The sequence below is a fragment of the Argiope bruennichi genome, chromosome 7 (assembly GCF_947563725.1).
Source record: "Argiope bruennichi chromosome 7, qqArgBrue1.1, whole genome shotgun sequence".
NCBI lineage: Eukaryota > Metazoa > Arthropoda > Arachnida > Araneae > Araneidae > Argiope > Argiope bruennichi.
Genome location: NC_079157.1, coordinates 72,449,944 through 72,469,098, shown reverse-complemented (window position 1 = coordinate 72,469,098; position 19,155 = coordinate 72,449,944). Strand labels below are relative to the sequence as shown.

At 29.0% G+C, this 19,155-nt stretch overlaps 1 protein-coding gene across 5 annotated transcripts in view; it reads right to left on the bottom strand.

Moving 5' to 3' along the window:
* LOC129974984 (obscurin-like) overlaps nt 1-19,155 on the bottom strand; it is a 236,724-nt gene that overhangs the window by 68,143 nt on the left and 149,426 nt on the right. For all 5 annotated transcript variants that reach the window (XM_056087826.1, XM_056087825.1, XM_056087828.1 and 2 more), the window contains 9 exons: nt 17,789-17,897; nt 15,672-15,844; nt 13,674-13,785; nt 12,205-12,380; nt 10,116-10,233; nt 6,232-6,404; nt 5,923-6,037; nt 3,805-3,974; nt 1,180-1,330 (listed from right to left, as the gene is read on the bottom strand). In XM_056087826.1, coding sequence (XP_055943801.1) covers nt 1,180-1,330; nt 3,805-3,974; nt 5,923-6,037; nt 6,232-6,404; nt 10,116-10,233; nt 12,205-12,380; nt 13,674-13,785; nt 15,672-15,844; nt 17,789-17,897 — 1,297 coding nt within the window. The remainder of the gene's footprint in view (nt 1-1,179; nt 1,331-3,804; nt 3,975-5,922; nt 6,038-6,231; nt 6,405-10,115; nt 10,234-12,204; nt 12,381-13,673; nt 13,786-15,671; nt 15,845-17,788; nt 17,898-19,155) is intronic.

Here is a 19,155-nt window from a genome sequence, read left to right as displayed (position 1 = left end):
TAACCCAATTCTAGGAAACATTACTGAATTTTTTTTTAGTGATTGGTATTCAATAATTAATTCTAATATTATTTGTTGTCATATGCATACTATCAAAAGTTGCAATACATACTTTTGAAAATAATAGAGTTGAAAACAACTTATGTTTAGAAGATTATAAAATTCATTTTATAGAAATACATTTTCCCATGACAATATCAAATAATTGTAAATAACAAGCAATTTTTATCACCTTTATTTTTATACATTTGATACAGAAATATTTATAACAATATAACCAGAATTAAAATATGTCAATTATAAGCAGAAATGTAATAAAACATGATATATTTTTTCAAGTATTTTTAAAAATAATGTGAATATGGAACAAGATGTTTGGGCTTGACGTCCAATTAAAAATAAAAAAAAGCACCTTTTTAGCACTCAGCGCACTAAATCACTAGATTTAATATAAAGCTGCTGTGACACTAAAATGCATGTAAAAAAACCACACATAGTCAAACTTATTAATACGAATCTATAATATTGCTTTTCTGCTCATTTGATCTTATAATAAGGAGGCGAGTTTTATAAGCATCTCTGACGAGTATTGAATGGATGGCGGATCAATGACCTCGGCGATCAGTTGGTGCTTCAGGAGACAAAAATGAAGATTCTTGAATCTACAAGAATCATGGCAATAACTTTATTAGTACTCGAGATTCGTGTTATCTTCTCTAACACATTTGATGACCTATGAATCGAGCTACGAATACAGATAAGCACACCCGAGAATTAATAGTTAAATGAATTCTTTTTTTGGTGTGTTGAGCTTCATTGAGTTTACTTTGCATTGCTGAAGTCGTTTAGTAACGAATTGCTGTTTGTGTATGATTGATTTTCGCAAGAACTATTTTTGTGTATACTTTTTTGTGTTTCCATACCTTCTTGTAATGTAAATAATCATTATTCATTATCGGGTATTTTGAATTTTTCACTGTACACTCAACGGATTGATTATATTGAATTCTGATTGTCAGTCGGAAGTGACACATGACATTTTGTGACAACATATAACAATCAGATATAAAGTACAGCAATTTAAGAGATATATAAAAAATTATAAAATTATTTTTCATTGATAAAATGTTTGATTTAACAGCGACGATAAATTTCAAATTTGTTGGCAACGAAACTTACCATTTGATTGATGCAGGCTTAGGATCGGTTGTCACTTTGGCTTCTAGAATGCATGGTTTACCTTCAGGAACAAGTTTCGGCATAAGAGGTTGTAGAAATTCAAATATTTTCGAAGGTTTCTTTTCTGCATCGAGTTTGACGAGTGGCGTCACTAGTGAAAAACGAAATTTGTTAATTGTGTTGTAGACAGGAGAAAAATCCAAATTAAATATTTGTTCAATAATAATACATATTATTAGACAAAGAATAAGTAATAAACCATTTTTATTGAAAATTATGGCAATACACAATGTGATTTATATTATAGAAATTACTTATATCTTTAAAAAAGCTTAAAATCAAACAGTTTTTATCCAGTGGTATATATTTCTTTTTTTGAACTGTTGTTCTGTTATTTTCAGATGAAGGTTACAGAATAAATTTTTTAGATAATTACATTAACAGTAAGATAATTTTGATCATGAAGAATTTCAACGAAATCAATTTGAAGAGACCTTTACAGTAAAATTATTAAGTAACTTGTTTTATTTGAAACAAGTTCATTAAAATAAAATTAATCTTTTATTCTTTTGCGAGGTACGTATGCATTTTATTTTTGTAAGTCATAATGAAAAAAAATAACGAAATTCCTCAAAAAATGAACAGCACATTCAACATAAAACTAGTAAGTTTTAGTTTTTGCTTTCCTTAATATATTAACTTATTATTCATTTGCTTACTATTATTATTTTAACACTGAAAATTTAATATAATAATGAAATCAAATAATATGTTTTATATTTTTTTAATCAGAAAATTTATTTACTGAGAAAATTTTATAAAGTTCGAACTGAAACAGTTTTAAGCATGGAAAATGAATTCTGCCATTTCCTTTTTTTGACCAGACACAAATCTTGTGTATCTTGTCAAAACGATTTTCAGCGTTCAAAGAAGAAATTAAATTAATTATTCTAAAAACTATTTAGAATTAAAAGAATGAGAATTATTAAATTGACAAAAATGTATAGTTTCAGAAAAAAAATCTTAATCTCAATGGTCTCTCTTACTTGTATCCTCTTTATCTAAAACCCACATATTTTCTTTAACTCTTTATCATAAAAGCACAAGAGGAATATGATGATCATTGCTTCTCAAAATCAACAACAGTTTCCTTCTAGACAGACGTTTATGATCGATTATAGATTGATTAAAAAATTTATTTTCCTGCTTAACAATTTAAAGAATTTGCGAAAAATGTAAAATTCTATTAATAATATATTAATATTAAGAAAATTTTGACAGTTTTCAAATATAATTAATTGATCAAGTTCTTTTACGCTTTTAAACAATAACACAGTCATTAGAATATTTGTAAAACTGAACGTCTGTTTTCAATAATATTGTGCACAAGATTAGATAATATTAGATAAATGAACACAAATATATATTCAACAAAATTAAAATTAAAAATATTAACTTAAAAAAAGTCATTAATATTTTAAAAATGTGCCGAATTATGAAACCAATTTGGCCATTTTTTTAAAATAGGAACCTCACGATGAACATTACATAGGATCTAAATCCGCCACTGCACAAAATAACTGTAAAAAACCATTGATTTTTGTGTTTTAATTACTTGTTTAAAAGCAATAAATTTAAAAGACGAACAACATTGATTGTTGTGATTTAATTAATTATTTAAAAGCAATAAATTTAAAAGACAAACATTGATTGTTGTATTTTAATTACTTATTTAAAAGCAATAAATTTAAAAGACAAACAACATTGATTGTTGTGATTTAATTACTTATTTAAAAGCAATAAATTTAAAAGATGAACAACATTGATTGTTGTGATTTAATTACTTATTTAAAATCAATAAATTTAAAAGACGAACATTGATTGTTGTATTTTAATTACTTATTTAAAAGCAATAAATTTAAAAGACAAACAACATTGATTGTTGTATTTTAATTACTTATTTAAAAGCAATAAATTTAAAAGACAAACAACATTAATTGTTGTGAATTAATTACTTGTTTAAAAGCAATAAATTTAAAAGAGAACAACATTGATTGTTGTGATTTAATTACTTATTTAAAAGCAATAAATTTAAAAGACGAACATTGATTGTTGTATTTTAATTACTTATTTAAAAGCAATAAATTTAAAAGATGAACAACATTGATTGTTGTATTTTAATTACTTATTTAAAAGCAATAAATTTAAAAGACGCAGGCTCATCCAAATATTTCATTAACGAGTTTTGCAAGCTGTCTTTTATAAAACTACATTTAATGAAAATCAATGAATTTGAAGTTGTAATGAATGCAATTCATTGACGCCAATATCTTTAATTACAAATAGACAATGAAATAAACAACTCTTAAACAATAAACACTGCGAATTTTTTTTCAAAGAGTGAAATGATCTTCAATGTAAAATATTCACAGTTGAAAATAAAAATTATTAAATGGCTTCATATCCGATTCAAAAAAAATATTTGAAATGTTGATTTACAGAGAATTGTTGCAAAAGAATAGGAACAACAGTGGTTTAATGATGATAATTCTGTATTTGATTACTTTATCAGTTTTAAAATAGCAATTTCCTGTGCAAGCTGTTTGATTTTGAAATATATCTTACCAATGATAGGTGCCTCGCTGGAAGCTTTTCCATGTTTGTTGGTTGCTATGGCAGTATACAGACCTCCGTCTTCACACTTCACTTCGTGGATGGTTAATATTGCGACTCCGTTTTCGTCTATTGTTGCGGTAGAGTGCTGGCCTTCCAGAACATTCTTACCATTATGCATCCTATAGAAGAATACGTTTTAGTAAAACACATTCTAAAAACTGTTCTTTAAAATGTCTTTCATTTTTTCGTTTCATTTATCAAAGTTTCCTAACCCAATTTCACTAGCAAATGCTACAGATGTTGGAATGAAACTGAAAAATGGAATAAATATTTGCTGGCACATTGGAATAAGTTAGTTTTTCTTAAGTCGCAGAAAAGAAGTAAAATTTACACAGATTTTGTAGCTAAAATTAACAGAGAAAATTCTTCTATATTTAACTTTTTCAGCTAATACAGTTTTATATTTCAGTTGCATACATTTAACCGAATAAACTTTTCATTTGAGAGGCACAAGAACATTTTTAATCTAATTATTCAAATGTTTAATTGTTAATTGAATATATTTGAACTATTAATTATCTTTTATATAAATGAGTTTCATTAATTTTTAACAATACAAGTATTTAAAAATACCATATAATATTACTTAATATACCATTCGACTAATATAAAAAAATTTACTGCAGAATATAAAGCTATAGATTAATTTTATAATCTGTTGTTTAGATTAATTTGCTTTACTTATATCAACCTCCTGTTTGAAAACAATAGAAGGGCTATTATGGGACGACCTCTTAATAAGGAGCTTCGTTAAATGACAAAAGTAACCCTGAGCAGATACTGCCTTTTCAAACTTTCTGATCTCACTAATGCGTTTAGTTTGCCTACGACGCCATATTTAACGCGATCTAGGCCCAATGTATATACTTCCCAAATACAGAAGATCAAAGTACAGAAATTTGAAATAATTGAAATTTCTTGGTACGCCATTGGTTCGCCGTGTCGAAATTTCGGCTATTTATAAAGAAAGTGTCGATATATATATCGATAAACCAATCAAACCGCAAGAAATTCCAACTATTAGCGACGTTGAATTTCAAATCCGTTTTATGTAGGAGGTACTACTCATACACGATGGGCATTTAATGGAATTAGGTTTTGAATTTGGAACTTACCGTCCCTGAGGTCGAGTTCTTAACACAAGGCCACTTGCGACACTTGCAATCTATTACAGCTCATGAAAAAGATTTCGCCTTCGTGTCACTGCTTCGAGAGTGGATTCCAAAAAAGGTCCGATATCTCTACAAGCCTGCTATTTTTTAGATATAGGGATACCACCTATTACAATGATTCTCATGACAAGACAAAGGGAGAATTTTGTCAGTTCTTCACCGTTTATGGTCCCCAGAACACAAAACCACCCTTCAGTCAAAAGCTGTATATATATTATATATAATGCATATAAGGCTTTGTCCATTTTATTTTGTGAACAGCATAACTAGACTAATTTTATTTGGATTTCAAAAATCTCGGACGAGTTCATAAATGGCCTATCTAGTTCAAAGGGGGTGGAAACGGTGGTGGTAGGGGTTTGAAATTTTCATTTCGCTATAACTTAATATTGCAGACAGAAAAATCAATTCAAGTAGCCAAATTAGCGTCTCATTAAGACGAACAACTTTTGCATGTAAAGTTTTTCGATATCTGCAATATCTTAGAAGTTAGAGGGTGAAAAATGATTTTCACGCCTTAATTTCGACTATTTCTAACGTCAACAATTTATGTTGCCAACAATCTATGTTATGTGTTATTGGGGAGGGGAATTTTTTTAATATATCGATTATATCAAATATTCACTCTTTGGAATGTCGTCTAAGTTTAAAAAAAGAGTTGAACAGAAGGATCGTCTATTTTTCAATAGTCTACATTACATTATTACGTCTACACTATCCATCATAAAATTGATCCTATATATCCTAAAACTAATCTATATAACTGAGCTAAACATAATTCGGAAATTCGAAATAAATTGAACTAATTTGAATTGAAAATTCCATTTCTAATAAATTAACCATTGAATGTTGTTGAATAAGTGAATGTTAGTATCATAAGTCAAAAATGTCATACCAGGCAATGGTTGGCATTGGCTGCCCTGATACAACAACTTGGAGTTTCGCTTCTTCTCCTTCTAAAACTTTTCCTGCCTTTAGTTCTTTCACAATCACTGGTTTCTTCCCAGGTTCTAGATAAAAAAGTTCATTAATATCTGACTGAAAATGCTACCAAATGTTATTATTTTTGTAAATACTAATCAGCTGATTACATTCATTAAATCGGCAGTAAAATTACACTATTCAGTATTTTTTAATTAAAAATAGAGTGTTAGGAGAGGATTTATAATTTTATCCTGATTTTAATTGTTCACAATGTGCTTACCAGATACTTTAATAGGTGCCGATGAACTGTCTTCTCCTAACTCGTTTGTGGCAGTCAACTTGTATTCACCAGCATCATTCATTTCAGCCTTTTCAATGGTCAAAATAGCCTTGTTTTCTCCTTCGGATAAATTGACGTGTTTATCTGATTCAATTTTAGTGTCATTTTTAAACCTGTAAAATAAAAGAAATCGGAAGAGTTAAAACCTACCTCTTACAATCTATTGAGATTTTTCTAATACTAAATAAAGACAAATTAGATTTCGTAAAAGCAATCTTCAGTCAAGTATTACGCAAATGTAATACGCATGGTAAAATAAGAATGGCATTCGCAATAGTAAGAAGTAATTGAATTAAGGGGTGATTGAGTAAGGTATCATTGAATTAAAAAGTGATTGAGTAAGGTGTCATTGAATTAAAAAGTGATTGAGTAAGGTATGATTGAATTAAGGAGTGATTGAGTAAGGTATGATTGAATTAAGGAGTGATTGAGTAAGGTATAATTAGGGATTGCAATACCGGTATACCGGGATACCGAATACCGGTATTTTGAGACATTTGTACAATTTTGTAATACCGGTATTCACAAGTTAAATACCGGTTTTTCGGTATTTACTAGAAATTTTTTAAATTGTCTCCGCTATATGTTCAGGGATCGCCAACATAGCAAAATAGTATACGTTTTTGTTTTTATGTCTCTCTAACTGGCGAAATTAATTAACTAATTAACGGCTTAATTAATTGCTTAAATATAAATTAGCGAAACATGGATTATCCCTGAAAGAAAATATTGTATCCTTAACGACTGATGGAGCAACAATTATGAAAAAAGTTGGAAAGTTGATAGGTGCAAATCTGAAGTTGTGCTATGCTCATGGAATTTAATTAGGAGTAATAGATGTATTATATCAAAAAATAAAGAACATAAGAATCCAAATACTATGGATATAGAAACTTTGGATTCTGACTTTGAAGAGAGTGAGAGTGATATTGACAATGAAGATAATGACAATGTAATTGTTGAAGAAGATATTGCTAATGAGGATGAAATATTAACCCATCAAGAATTGCATCCTATAATTTATAAAGTGCGAAAATTTTTAAGATATTTAAACGTTCCCCTACAAAAAATGCCACATTACAAAAATATATACTAACTGAAAATAAAACAGAATATATGTTAATATTAGATTCTAAAACACGTTGGAACAGTTTTCTCCTAATGATGGAACGATTTTTGAAACTGAGAAATCCAATCCAAAAAGCAATAATCAACTTAAACCTGCAAATTAATTTTCCAGATAGTGATTCGAATTGACATCCAGAACTGTATCAGCTCCACTTGCAATAAAACTGGCTTTTGAAGCATTATGTCGGAGAGATTCTAATTTATTAACAGCTAATGCAACAATAAATTTGATGTTGCAGTCACTGAAAGAACAGCACACATCACTATCTAAAGAATTATACATTACATTGAAATATCGCACAGAAGAAAGGCATACCGAAGTAGAAATGTCTTACGGTATTTACATAATTACAGTGATTTTAAAAATGAAAAAGAAGAAAAGAGATTAATCAATTCGAATCTGATCAAGTTTATAGTCAATTTTATTAAAATTTTTTACCCACAAACCTATTCACATTCAGAAGAATTCGGTACAGTTATCAAAGATTATGATGACACTAATATCGATAGTGAAAAGGAATTGTCTCTTGAACAAAAATTAAAATTAGTGATAAATAAATAAATAAAAACTAACAAATTAAAATGCAATACAATATAGCTATATCCGAAACCATCCGACGATAAATAGATTAATTTGAAGAGGGATTTAGTGGTAAATACTTGGAAAAAGTATATTGCGCATTGCTAACAGTACCACCCACTAGCGTAGATGCCGAAAGAGCGTTTTCGACAGCTGGTCATTTTTACACAAAATTACTTTTCAGGCTTAATGACAGTACAATTGATGCATTATGTTTTTTTAAGATCACATTTCAAAAATTTGTAATAGTACCCCAGACTGAATAGTGATATTTACACTTTTTTGTGATTTAAATAAATAGGATGTTTCTTTACTTTTTTGTGATTATGTACTGTTATAATTTATAAGTTACAAATTATTTTTTTTGATATTTACACTCTCTAACAAAACTGGCAAATTAAAGAAACAGCTGTGCTTTCTTTTTTTAAAAATTTCCAATACCGGTATTAAGATTTAAAAAATACCGAATACCGGTATTGAACTTTTGGTCCGGTATTGCAATCCCTAGGTATAATTGAATTAAGGAGGGATTGAGTAAGGTATGATTGAATTAAGAAGAAATTATGTTGCAAAATTTACAGTTTTTACAACACAATGCCATAAAAATAATTTTAATAATGGATACCTTCGAGAAAATAAATATACAAGAGTTTTTCAAATAAGCGTTCAATAACTGCAATGCATGAAAAGTGGAAAGCGATCTAAAAGATACCCAAGTATCGCGTATTTGTGCACTCATGACGCGAATCTGTCAATTCCTAAAAACATCATTCACTCCATTGATGCTGTGAGACATTTTAACGAAGAGACGTGAGTTTCATCAATTATTTTAAATATAAAATTTGTTTCTTTTATATTTCCATGATGAAACTCACTTATTGCTTTTCTTATACAATATATATAAAGAAAATTCTGTAATCGTCTGAAAATTTGACTAAGATTTTGACAAATCTATATTTTATATCTCCTTGAGTCCGAAAAGCATTTTACAAATATGTCCATTTGTCTCTCTGTAAATATAACTCAAAAAATATTTCATCTAGACCGATGATAGTTGATACACAAAGTTTTAACACGAAATGTAATGATTTTTCTGAAAATACGGCCAAAATCCATCAAGCAGAAGTTTTTCTGCATGACGGATTTCCGTATGCACGTGAATGCTATCACTTAAAAAAGCAAAGTTATATGTATGAAATTTAGAATGCAAATTTATCGTCATAATTGTAGAAATTCATTAATTGCATTCAATGCATCTTTGCTAATTTTGCATTCAATGCATTTAAGAGTTCACCACTCGTTTGTCTGAAAATGCAGTTACTTAGATTAATAAAAATTAGTTTGCTGTCTTTTAATCAAAATGGTTCTTATTTTTTTTAAAGGCTTCCGGGTTTACTTGGCAATTTTCAGATTACACCAAAATCACAAAGCTCCATTATATATAAGATGCCAAGATTTTGCAGAGATGGTTGGCATCTTTGGCTAGCGTTGATTAGCAATGTTGTGGCGATTTATAACAGGAAGTGTAAAAATAAACAAGCACTACGTTCTAGATATGCGCCAGATTTTGAATCTAATCGATGCAGAGGAGAGTATCTAAAAATCACATTGAGTTTACAGACAGAGCTTTGTAACAGCGACAGAGCTTTGTAAATTCGATATGGAAGTTTGTCTGCTCGTATGCATGTAACATGATCATCTAAAAACGCTCTGATATTTAAAGAGTATATTCGTTAACAGAACATAAAATGAGCCAAAATGTATCACTAAACATGGTAGTCTGGCTAGAAGGTCATGCTTGAGGAATGTTGCAATTTTAGAAAGTTTCCCACCTCCCTTCCTCCACAACCCCACCATCACTCTATGTTAAGATGATGCACAGGATGATAGAAAAAACAGAAAGTGAGGTGCTAGATTATCTAAGTATTCAAGAAAGTGATGGGGAGAACACAGATTTATTTTCATTTTATTCTGCGTTTCATGTTTATTTTTATAATGAAAATTGTTGCCTTTTCTATATTCTACCGCATATTCAATTTATTAGTATCTATGTCCAATTACATTATGTATAATTGAATGAATTTATACAGAGGAAACAAAGTTATTTAAACATTACCATTCAATTTTAGGTTTCGGATTTCCAGTTACTTTGGCTTCCAACACGATTGGCTTTCCAACAACAGCTTCTACAGGATGTAGTTGTCCCACGAAAGGTTTTGTAGTTTTAGGACGGACTGAAAAAATAAGGAAGTAATGGTTGATATTCCACTTGTAGCACAAGAAATGATTAGTAGTGGTGGAATTCATTAATTTTTAAGAGTGCCAAACGTAGAAGAGCATTCATATACGATATAGTAAAAGGTTGACTTTTTTCAAATTGATTTTCCATCAAGCACAAAGATACATGGAAAACTTTTTCATTTCAAACTACAGCCTTTGAAATAAGTTAACAGGAAAGGAGATTAATTTAAAAGAGTTCATAAATATATCTTACAACTGAAAAATTACAGGACATTTGGTTGTCCTGCAAATTCTTGAATTAGTCCTTGGGCAATTAGAGTTATTTTTCCTTAGTTTTCATTGAAGAAAAATGTGTTTGCTTCTTATTTCTATCTAAACTAAAGTATTAATTTGTTAAGAGCCAGTCCATGAAATCTTGTTAAAGATTGTTCATATAAGAGGTAAGTTAATAATAAGTGACTTCTGGAGATGAGAAAATTAAGAAATAAAAAATATCAAGTTAAGATAATACTTTAAATAAAAGAATCAATTTTGATTAAACTTGAAACTATCAGCCCAAATTGAAACAATAATACGAATGCAATATACAAGTTTATATTCATGAAAATCCTCGGTTCGATCCTCGAGCTGGACAAGGTCGACTCAGCCCTTCATCTCTTCAGTGGGTCGATGAACTGAGGACCAAGCATGCTTGGGAACTGAACACTGGGGGCTCCGCGTTAAGCGGCGGTCCAACGACCTGCGACCTCACGGATTTGGTCATAAATCTGACATCCAACCCACTAGGGGACCACACTCCCCCATCGCCCGCGGTACGCCTGTAGTACGCCTGTAGTTTCCCGCAAAATGTCGGTAGATGGATAAACATCAAAGAGCCGGAAAATTTGTTTGGGCTATGGGGGGGAAGGGAGTCAAAGAAACTGAGGGTTTTGAGCGGTCGAAAGGGGAACGCGTGCCGTCTGAAGATTTCTCTGGTCGTGGGTCCGCTGCCACAGGTGGGGGTGAAACCACGAAGGAGGGGTGACAGTTTTATGACCACATCTGTGAAGATCATCCGGCCGTTGGACCGCGGCTTTAGGCTGACCACCTAACCGGGACATATGTCTTGCACCCCAGTTTCCTCGGTCAAGAAAGCGGATATGAGCGCTGCAGGCCTTGGCCCACATGGACTGCTGTGTTGAGTTTAGTTTTCTATTCATAAAGAAATAATTTTCCACAATTTTAAAAAATTCGACACTATTTAGTTAATATTGCTAGGATGATTTAGATGTCACAGCCGCCATATGAAGTCTTAAAGCGATTGCACCGATTGTAAATAAATATATTTCATTGAAAACAATAAAAAGAGGAAAGTTACAATATAATACATAAGAATAATGAGCAGAAAATAAAAAAAGCTTAGTATGTATAAATTGCCCTAAGTGACTCCCCTTCCTGGTCACATGGCAACATACATGCGATAGTTTATTTCACACTAAACATCGCGAAGTATGATCACAATCATGTGTGAATATTCGATAGCCGTAGGTATGTTCTCATGTGGCAATTTCAATATTTTGAAATAACTTCTAGCTTATTTTCAATGAAATGTATACGTCTTAATGATTACTCTGAGCACAATAGTGAATAATCACACAACTGAAACAGGCATGGTTGAGTTAGGTGATAAGGAAAGAAATAACTGTAAGGATGTTGTCTGTGTGACCAAGTGAAGTCACAAGGTACCTCCTTAGTCACAAGGATAACATTTGAGCAATAATTTATTTCATTGTCACGTGAAGCATTCGTATTCATATAAAACTTGCTTCTTTCTGTATTTGGTCTAATTTTTCTGATCCTTGTTAATAAAGAGGTTAAATCGTTTTATACAACTGCTTTAAATATCTCTATATTATTAACAGAAAAAAAGTTTCAAAATAAGAAGGGGCCTCTACGAGTTCGCCTGTGACTATATATTTACTTACAAGCAACTCCAACGCTGGATTCCGAAGCAGTCTGTCCTTTATCATTCGTTGCCACTACTTTGTAGACGCCTGCATCGTCGTGGGTCATATCAGCTATGCTGAGCTCGGCCGTACCATCTGGAGATACAGACATGTTGGTCCGACTGCTTTGCCTCAAAGGCTTACCATCTTTCACCCTGAAATATTATTATCCAATTGAGATATATTATTATGCAATATCAGAAATGCTATTTGAAAATGCAAAGCGTTATTGTGAACATTTATTTCCATCAGTTATCAATGCTTACTAAATAAAATATTTGTCTTTCGTACGATTTTATCACAAAATGAAATAAGGCAAAGCTAAAAAACTTGCTAAACTAAACTAAAAATTAATTTAACATTTATATAATTTACATTAGCATATAAATAATTAAATAGTCTTTAATATAACTAATTAAAATTTTTATATATAATATTACAACGTAAGATAAGAAGTAGCATCTTGATCATCATATTGTAACAAAACTTGTTCTAACTTGGCGCGGACTGAATGGCTCAATGGTAGAATGCTATGAACTGAAAGCAACACTTCGCAAATTAGTATCTGATTGCAGATAAGTTGCCAAATTTTTTTGTTATTGATTTACTTTCTGTTATTTCTCGTTTGTTCTAGAATGTTCTTATAATTTCTGTATCTTTCTAAATCTGGAAGATTTGAGTCATTTCGTCTTGTGGATAAAAACGGATGTAAAGTTTAGTTCCTTGAATAAAGTCTCGAGTTGAGATTAGCTAATCTTATCTTTGACTTGAGCTAACACACGGTTTATCTACGCTATTTTTTTCTACGTGGCAATATTAAGAAAAGAAATCATATCTTATTAGATTCAAAATGCAAAAGTAATATTGCGAATTTTACTTCAGAATGTTTTATTCCTGCAAAACAATTTGTTTTCATAAAAGAAGAAAAGTAAATGCATTAATTAGTAAATCCTAGTATCTGATCAAATGTCGTTGGTAAGCACAAATATAATTTTAAGATTGAATTCAATTTTATTATATGCGGCATATAATTAGTAGTGTTCAAATATGTAGAATTTTTATGAATTTTTTAAAATTTTGATTTCTTAACATTTATTATTATCTTAATTGCTGGTTTTAATTAAATTTGAGGAATTAATTTACTTAATACATTTAATACTGCGATAAGCTATTTAATATTTCAGAAAGAAAATGCATTTTTCAGCCAAAAATATCTGCAATCTGACTATCGAAATTTTCAATTAAAATGTATCTTTTATTAAAATTCCTATTAAATTTTTTAAAAAATAATTTTAATTTAAAAAAATTATATTTTAAGAATAATAAATTTAAAAATATACTTCGAAAGTGCTAGTGTAGAAAATAATAATTTTTAAGTAAAAGCGCAAATTTTAAGTAAAAGCGCAAATTTTAAGTAAAAGCGCAAATTAATATAAAGTGTTTATTACCATTTGATTTCTGGAGCGGGTTTTCCTGCAATTTTGGCTTTTAATTTCAGTGGTTCTCCTTCGGTAAGATCAACTGATGATGGCAATTTTTCAGTGATCTTAGGGGCAAAATCTATACATAAAAAAAAAAAGAGAAAGTTTCACATTTAATACAATAAACCTTAAACGGAAAGTTTGATACATCTATAATAAATGTAATTTTATTTTAAAGACGTAGAGAGCAATTAATCTTCTATGGCTATATGCTTTCATTCATGTGGAGCAAACCTCTAAGATCTATTTAAAACATTAAAAATTTGTGTATCAATAACCTGAAAATATTTGTAACATCCATCATTAAGGAAAAGTTAGCACTCTGAGTAAATTATATCAAATTCCATTGATTATAAGATCATTTATTGGAAATGACATTTAATCAATAGCAGTGTTTTTCCTTGAATTTTTCTAACATAATCTCTAATAAATACACATGTGAATTTATTGCATCCGTTGTGAACAATAGTTTTAATAAGTCTATTAGTTTACGATCTTTAATGATTAATTGATGAAATGCGTTTAATTCAAAAGCACCAGAGCACAGAATGATTAATTTGAAAGCTTTTTTTCCCGAATGCTTGAAACCAAGATCTTACACAGAACTACAGTTGTAATCACAAAATCGTATATCGAATTTCATTCATTGAACGCCATTCACAGTTCAAGGAATTCATTCACAGGTCAATTCCTTGACGGATTTGGTTTCAAATTTGCTTCAGATTTGCACTTCGGCATTTAATTTATGTACCAAATTTTATCCATTTATCTCTTTGGAAGTTATCAGTTACCTCATTTTCGGGCAGTCAGACTGACAGATTTCCTCAAAATGGATTCCATTCAAAATTTGACAGAATTCTGTAAAATTGATGTTAATGAACTAAATTTCATCCATCTAGGCTAAAGCGTTTTTGAATTATCGTGTTCACACAGATGCCACATAATGCCAAAACTGTATTTTTTGGATACAAGGAGGTCTGAAATGCGAAGATTCGAGAAAATCCCGAGTTTGAGTATTTTTAAGGTTACGATATCTTTTCTGAGTATACTTCGTGTACAAAAAAGTAGAAAAAAAAGAGAGAGAGATTTGGACATTTAATCCAAAAATCATAGCAAAAAATCGTCCTAATATTTTTAAGACGATTTTTTAAAAATTTATTCATAAAGCAGCGATAATATTCACACAAAAAATTGTATTGGTATAGTTTTAGTAAATAAATTCAGTAATTAAAGCTATGTATTGTATCGTTCTAAAATACACTATATTAAAATTAAAGAAAAAATGTATATAGAAATAAATTGATACCACGGAAAAGTCTATATTTAAATTTTAAAAATTGACTTTTGTACAATTATCTGATCAACGTTATTGAGTGAAAACATCACTATTCTGATTATTTTTTTTAAATTAAAAGTATGATAACGATTTTGAAAAACTATTATTTTGTGAGCGTCTACTAAACCATGCTGCCAAATTTGTTAATTCCAGATCCATAGTGCATTGTATACAATATTTCAAACATTTTTTCTACCATGTATCCCGCACAATGTAATTTACAAATGATTTACCAGTCTGTCAACATTGTCGTATTATAAAGAATACTTGCAAAGAAAAGTATTTTGATAATCAAATGAAATATTATCTTAACCCATTCTAGGGCCGTGGGAAGTATGCTTCCCACCAAATTTATCAATCTTTGTATGAAACTATGTAGGTTGGCATAAGTTCTGATAAATGTTTTTAGAAAAACAGAAACTGAGATACTTCAGTTCTTTATCTTACACAAAATGATGCGTCTTGATTTGTACTTAATTATTAATTAACCAAATTAATGAATTAATTAAATTTATCTAATAAGCTAAATGAATCTCTTTTCTTATTCTAATTTCAAGCCTAAAAATATTTTAACATAATATGACTAGAAAAAAATAATGGCCCTTTAAATGGTTAAAAGATTAACCAACCAGAAATCTTCAAGGTCGCCTTCCTCGTATCTTCACCAGCTTTGTTGATAGCCTTACAAGTGAAGACACCTGCATCTTCAATAGCTTTTACAGTACCTTCAAGCGTATAAACATCTCCATTCTTTGTTGTTTTCAAATGGCTGTTGGTTTCAACGGGTTTATTAGCCTTAAGCCTAACAAGAAAAACGCAAAGAAATTATTGTAATAAACAACTTTTGGAAGTATAAAACACGAATGAATATAGCAAAATGAAACGGCATTGAGCAGATGGGTATAACAAGTTTATTAAATTAATGAGTTGTAAATAAGATAAATTTCTATATTTAATTCTTACTTCATATTAAAATAATAAAACTTTTTAATCGTATGATCATTAATTTTATAAATTACATTAATAAATTAAATACCATAGATTTTATTAAATTATAGTCAACCATTTTTGTAAAAAAATAATATTTTGTGGATTAATTTTTATAGAAATTCTATCAATTTATTAGAAAACGTAAATCATTTGTAATTCTTATCGTTATATCTTATTTATTCAGAAAAAATTATTTTCGAAGTAACTTTGGGAAAAAAAAAAAAACTTTGCGATTAAAAGATTTCGTATTATTTAAATGGAATCGAAATTTTCAACTGTTTTCTTAGGAGAATTAAGACAAAATTTTATTCATATATTGGTAAAATTTTATGTTAATCAATAAGTAAATTTTTTCATTTTAATTAAATCAAACTGAATGTTGATTTAACATTCAGTTTGATTTAATTATGCATTAATATTAAACTGCATAGAATAAAATCTGTAATAAAAATGATTAGAAGCACGAATATAAAATTTTTTGTTACAATGTTGCTTTTGACAAATAATAAATAATTTCTCATGAAATAAAATTGTACATTATGCTTCTTTTAGGTAGCTTTGTTTGAAAATACATCTTCTAAATTTTTAATACATATAGTAAAATAAAAAAAAATTTAAATGGTATATGTTTAATTTTTTCAGCAAAACATATACATAATGGTATTCTGCCCAAAAGAAATTTTCAGTGGGATTCATTTTATTTATTAAAATATTTTCTTACTCTTAAGATTTTTGTCTTCTTTTTCAAAAGGCCTAACTTAACTTCTTATAAAATATATTTCACATTATCACAACAGTGCAGAATGCATTTAAATTAATATAATAATACTAGTGCTAATTCTTAACTATCACATGCAACTAATCATTCTTACAAGTATACCTCTCTTGGAAATTGGATGGAATATCTTCTTTTTCTCCATGCAGTAACAGAACGTGCAGTCTAGAATCTAACCGCCAAGAAAAACGAAAACATCTGCAAGCAGTAGCAGATCGCTTAATGCGTGATCAACACATTTCTGTTAAGCCTAATTCAGATGTTTTCTTTTGTAAAGAGATGACTAAGGCACATTTCTACTCACGCTCGTCCTAGCTGGCTTGAGTACTCAATTTCTCGCTATTTTGACACTCATTTTCTTGAATTTTTGTTAGTAGAAAAGAGACTGATGCATCTTTCTACTTGAGCTCAAACGATGCAACCATCCATTATTAAAAGGAATTTCATCTTTGCAAATTTTAGAGTTAATGATTTTACTAGATGTCATCTCTTGTTAGAACTTTGTTTTGGTAACATGCCAATTTTTTAAAAAAATTTCTTCTATTTTCTGAATAAAAAATTTCGCTTACTTTTCACAAACATTTTAAGGCACAAAAATTTTTCAACTTTTTTTTTCTTTTTTTACACAAAAACGTTTTCTGAATTCCTGCAACTAATAATATATATATATGAAGCAGATGTAACTGTAGCCAGGGTGCTGAAAATGCTTTTTAGAAAATATGTATGATATTAGACCAAAATTTTAAAAAAATAAGAAGAAATTTGATACACTGTTCCTTTTATAAGGACTGCAGATTCAACCCAGAAGTTCAAATGCATTTATAATATTTAATAAGTTATTATAAGAGAAAATTATTAGTTTAATAAAAAAGTGTAATTAAAAAATGTAATTTAATTTAATTAGTTTAATTAAAAAATGTAATTTAATTTAATTAGTTTAATTAAAAATTATTAGTTTAAATAAAATAAAAGTATTTTTACCATGTTATTTCAGGCTCAGGGAAGCCATGCACTTCAACTTCGAACTTGAATTGTTCCCCAATGTCAAGAGATTGGTCTTTAGGATCCCTGACAAACACAGGTAATTGTCCTGTAAAATAAATTTAAACCAAAAGGAATTAATTAAACTTTAAAAGTTAAAAAAAAATACTAAAACTGCATTATTTTATTATTTTTATCTGTTATTATTGGAATATGTTTAAAGAAAATTAAATTAAGAGTTTAAATTTGGTTTAGAGGCATGCTTGAATACCAGTATTTATGAAGTTTTTGATCAACTTGAGTCAAATTAAAAAGAATAGTATTCTTAAAATTTTTGCAATAAAAAAGTGTTTTTTTTTCTCTTTTTAAAAAAAGTGCAAACCTTGGACAAAGTCGTTAACGATATAAATGGTTTCGTTATTATTTACAGAGCCCCATAAATGAGTATTTTGCTCTTTGTAACAAAGAAGAAATACGTGTATACATTTTGGATATCTTTCTTCCACCGATTCAAATCAAGTTTTGATACAGAACAATTATAGTAACAAAGTCGCTTACTAAATTTCATTATCTAAGCTGATTCGTTTACGCGTTACATGCATACGAATGTACAGATCGACAGAGGTCAACCCCAATACGGATTTAATTCTTAATTTGATGCAGATCTTCACTTAAGATGCTTCTACCAAATTTTATTCATATATTTCTTGACATCTTACAGTTACTTTGTATTCGGATAGACAGACAAACTTCTTGTGAAAGAATTTCATTTAAAATTTGATAGAACTTACAAATTTGATATATATAGACTACATATCAAATTTCATTCATCTAGTTTAAAGCAGGTTTGATCTATTGTATTCAGCGACTGAAAAATGTAATTAAAAAAATGTTTTTTCCTGAGTGATATGTGGAAATTCTGCAAAGTCTCAAGGTAGAATTTTTATGATGATATTTTCTCTTTGCATATATTATATTTTTAGAAAGTAAAAAGACCTAAAACAAAATTAAATGAGATTCTAATACCTAGTTTGGACACATTGTAGTACAATGACGTTTTATATAATTAAAAACAATGCGATTAGTTTTTTTTTTCATATTATTTTTGAAAATTTATTTTTAATTGAAAAAAAAATACATATACGTGAACAAAATTGTATTCACTGCGATGCTTTCGTCATCATATATAAAAAATATTATTACAAGAAATATTTTTAAGAAATTATTGAAATTAAAGGAAAATAGCATCGAAATAAAATTGGGTATCATTGAAAAGCTCATTGTTAAAACTTTAAAATGGTGCAAAATGGTTGTTTACTAAGAAAAAATACTGAAATTTCGATAAATTCTGAATCAATAATCTAATT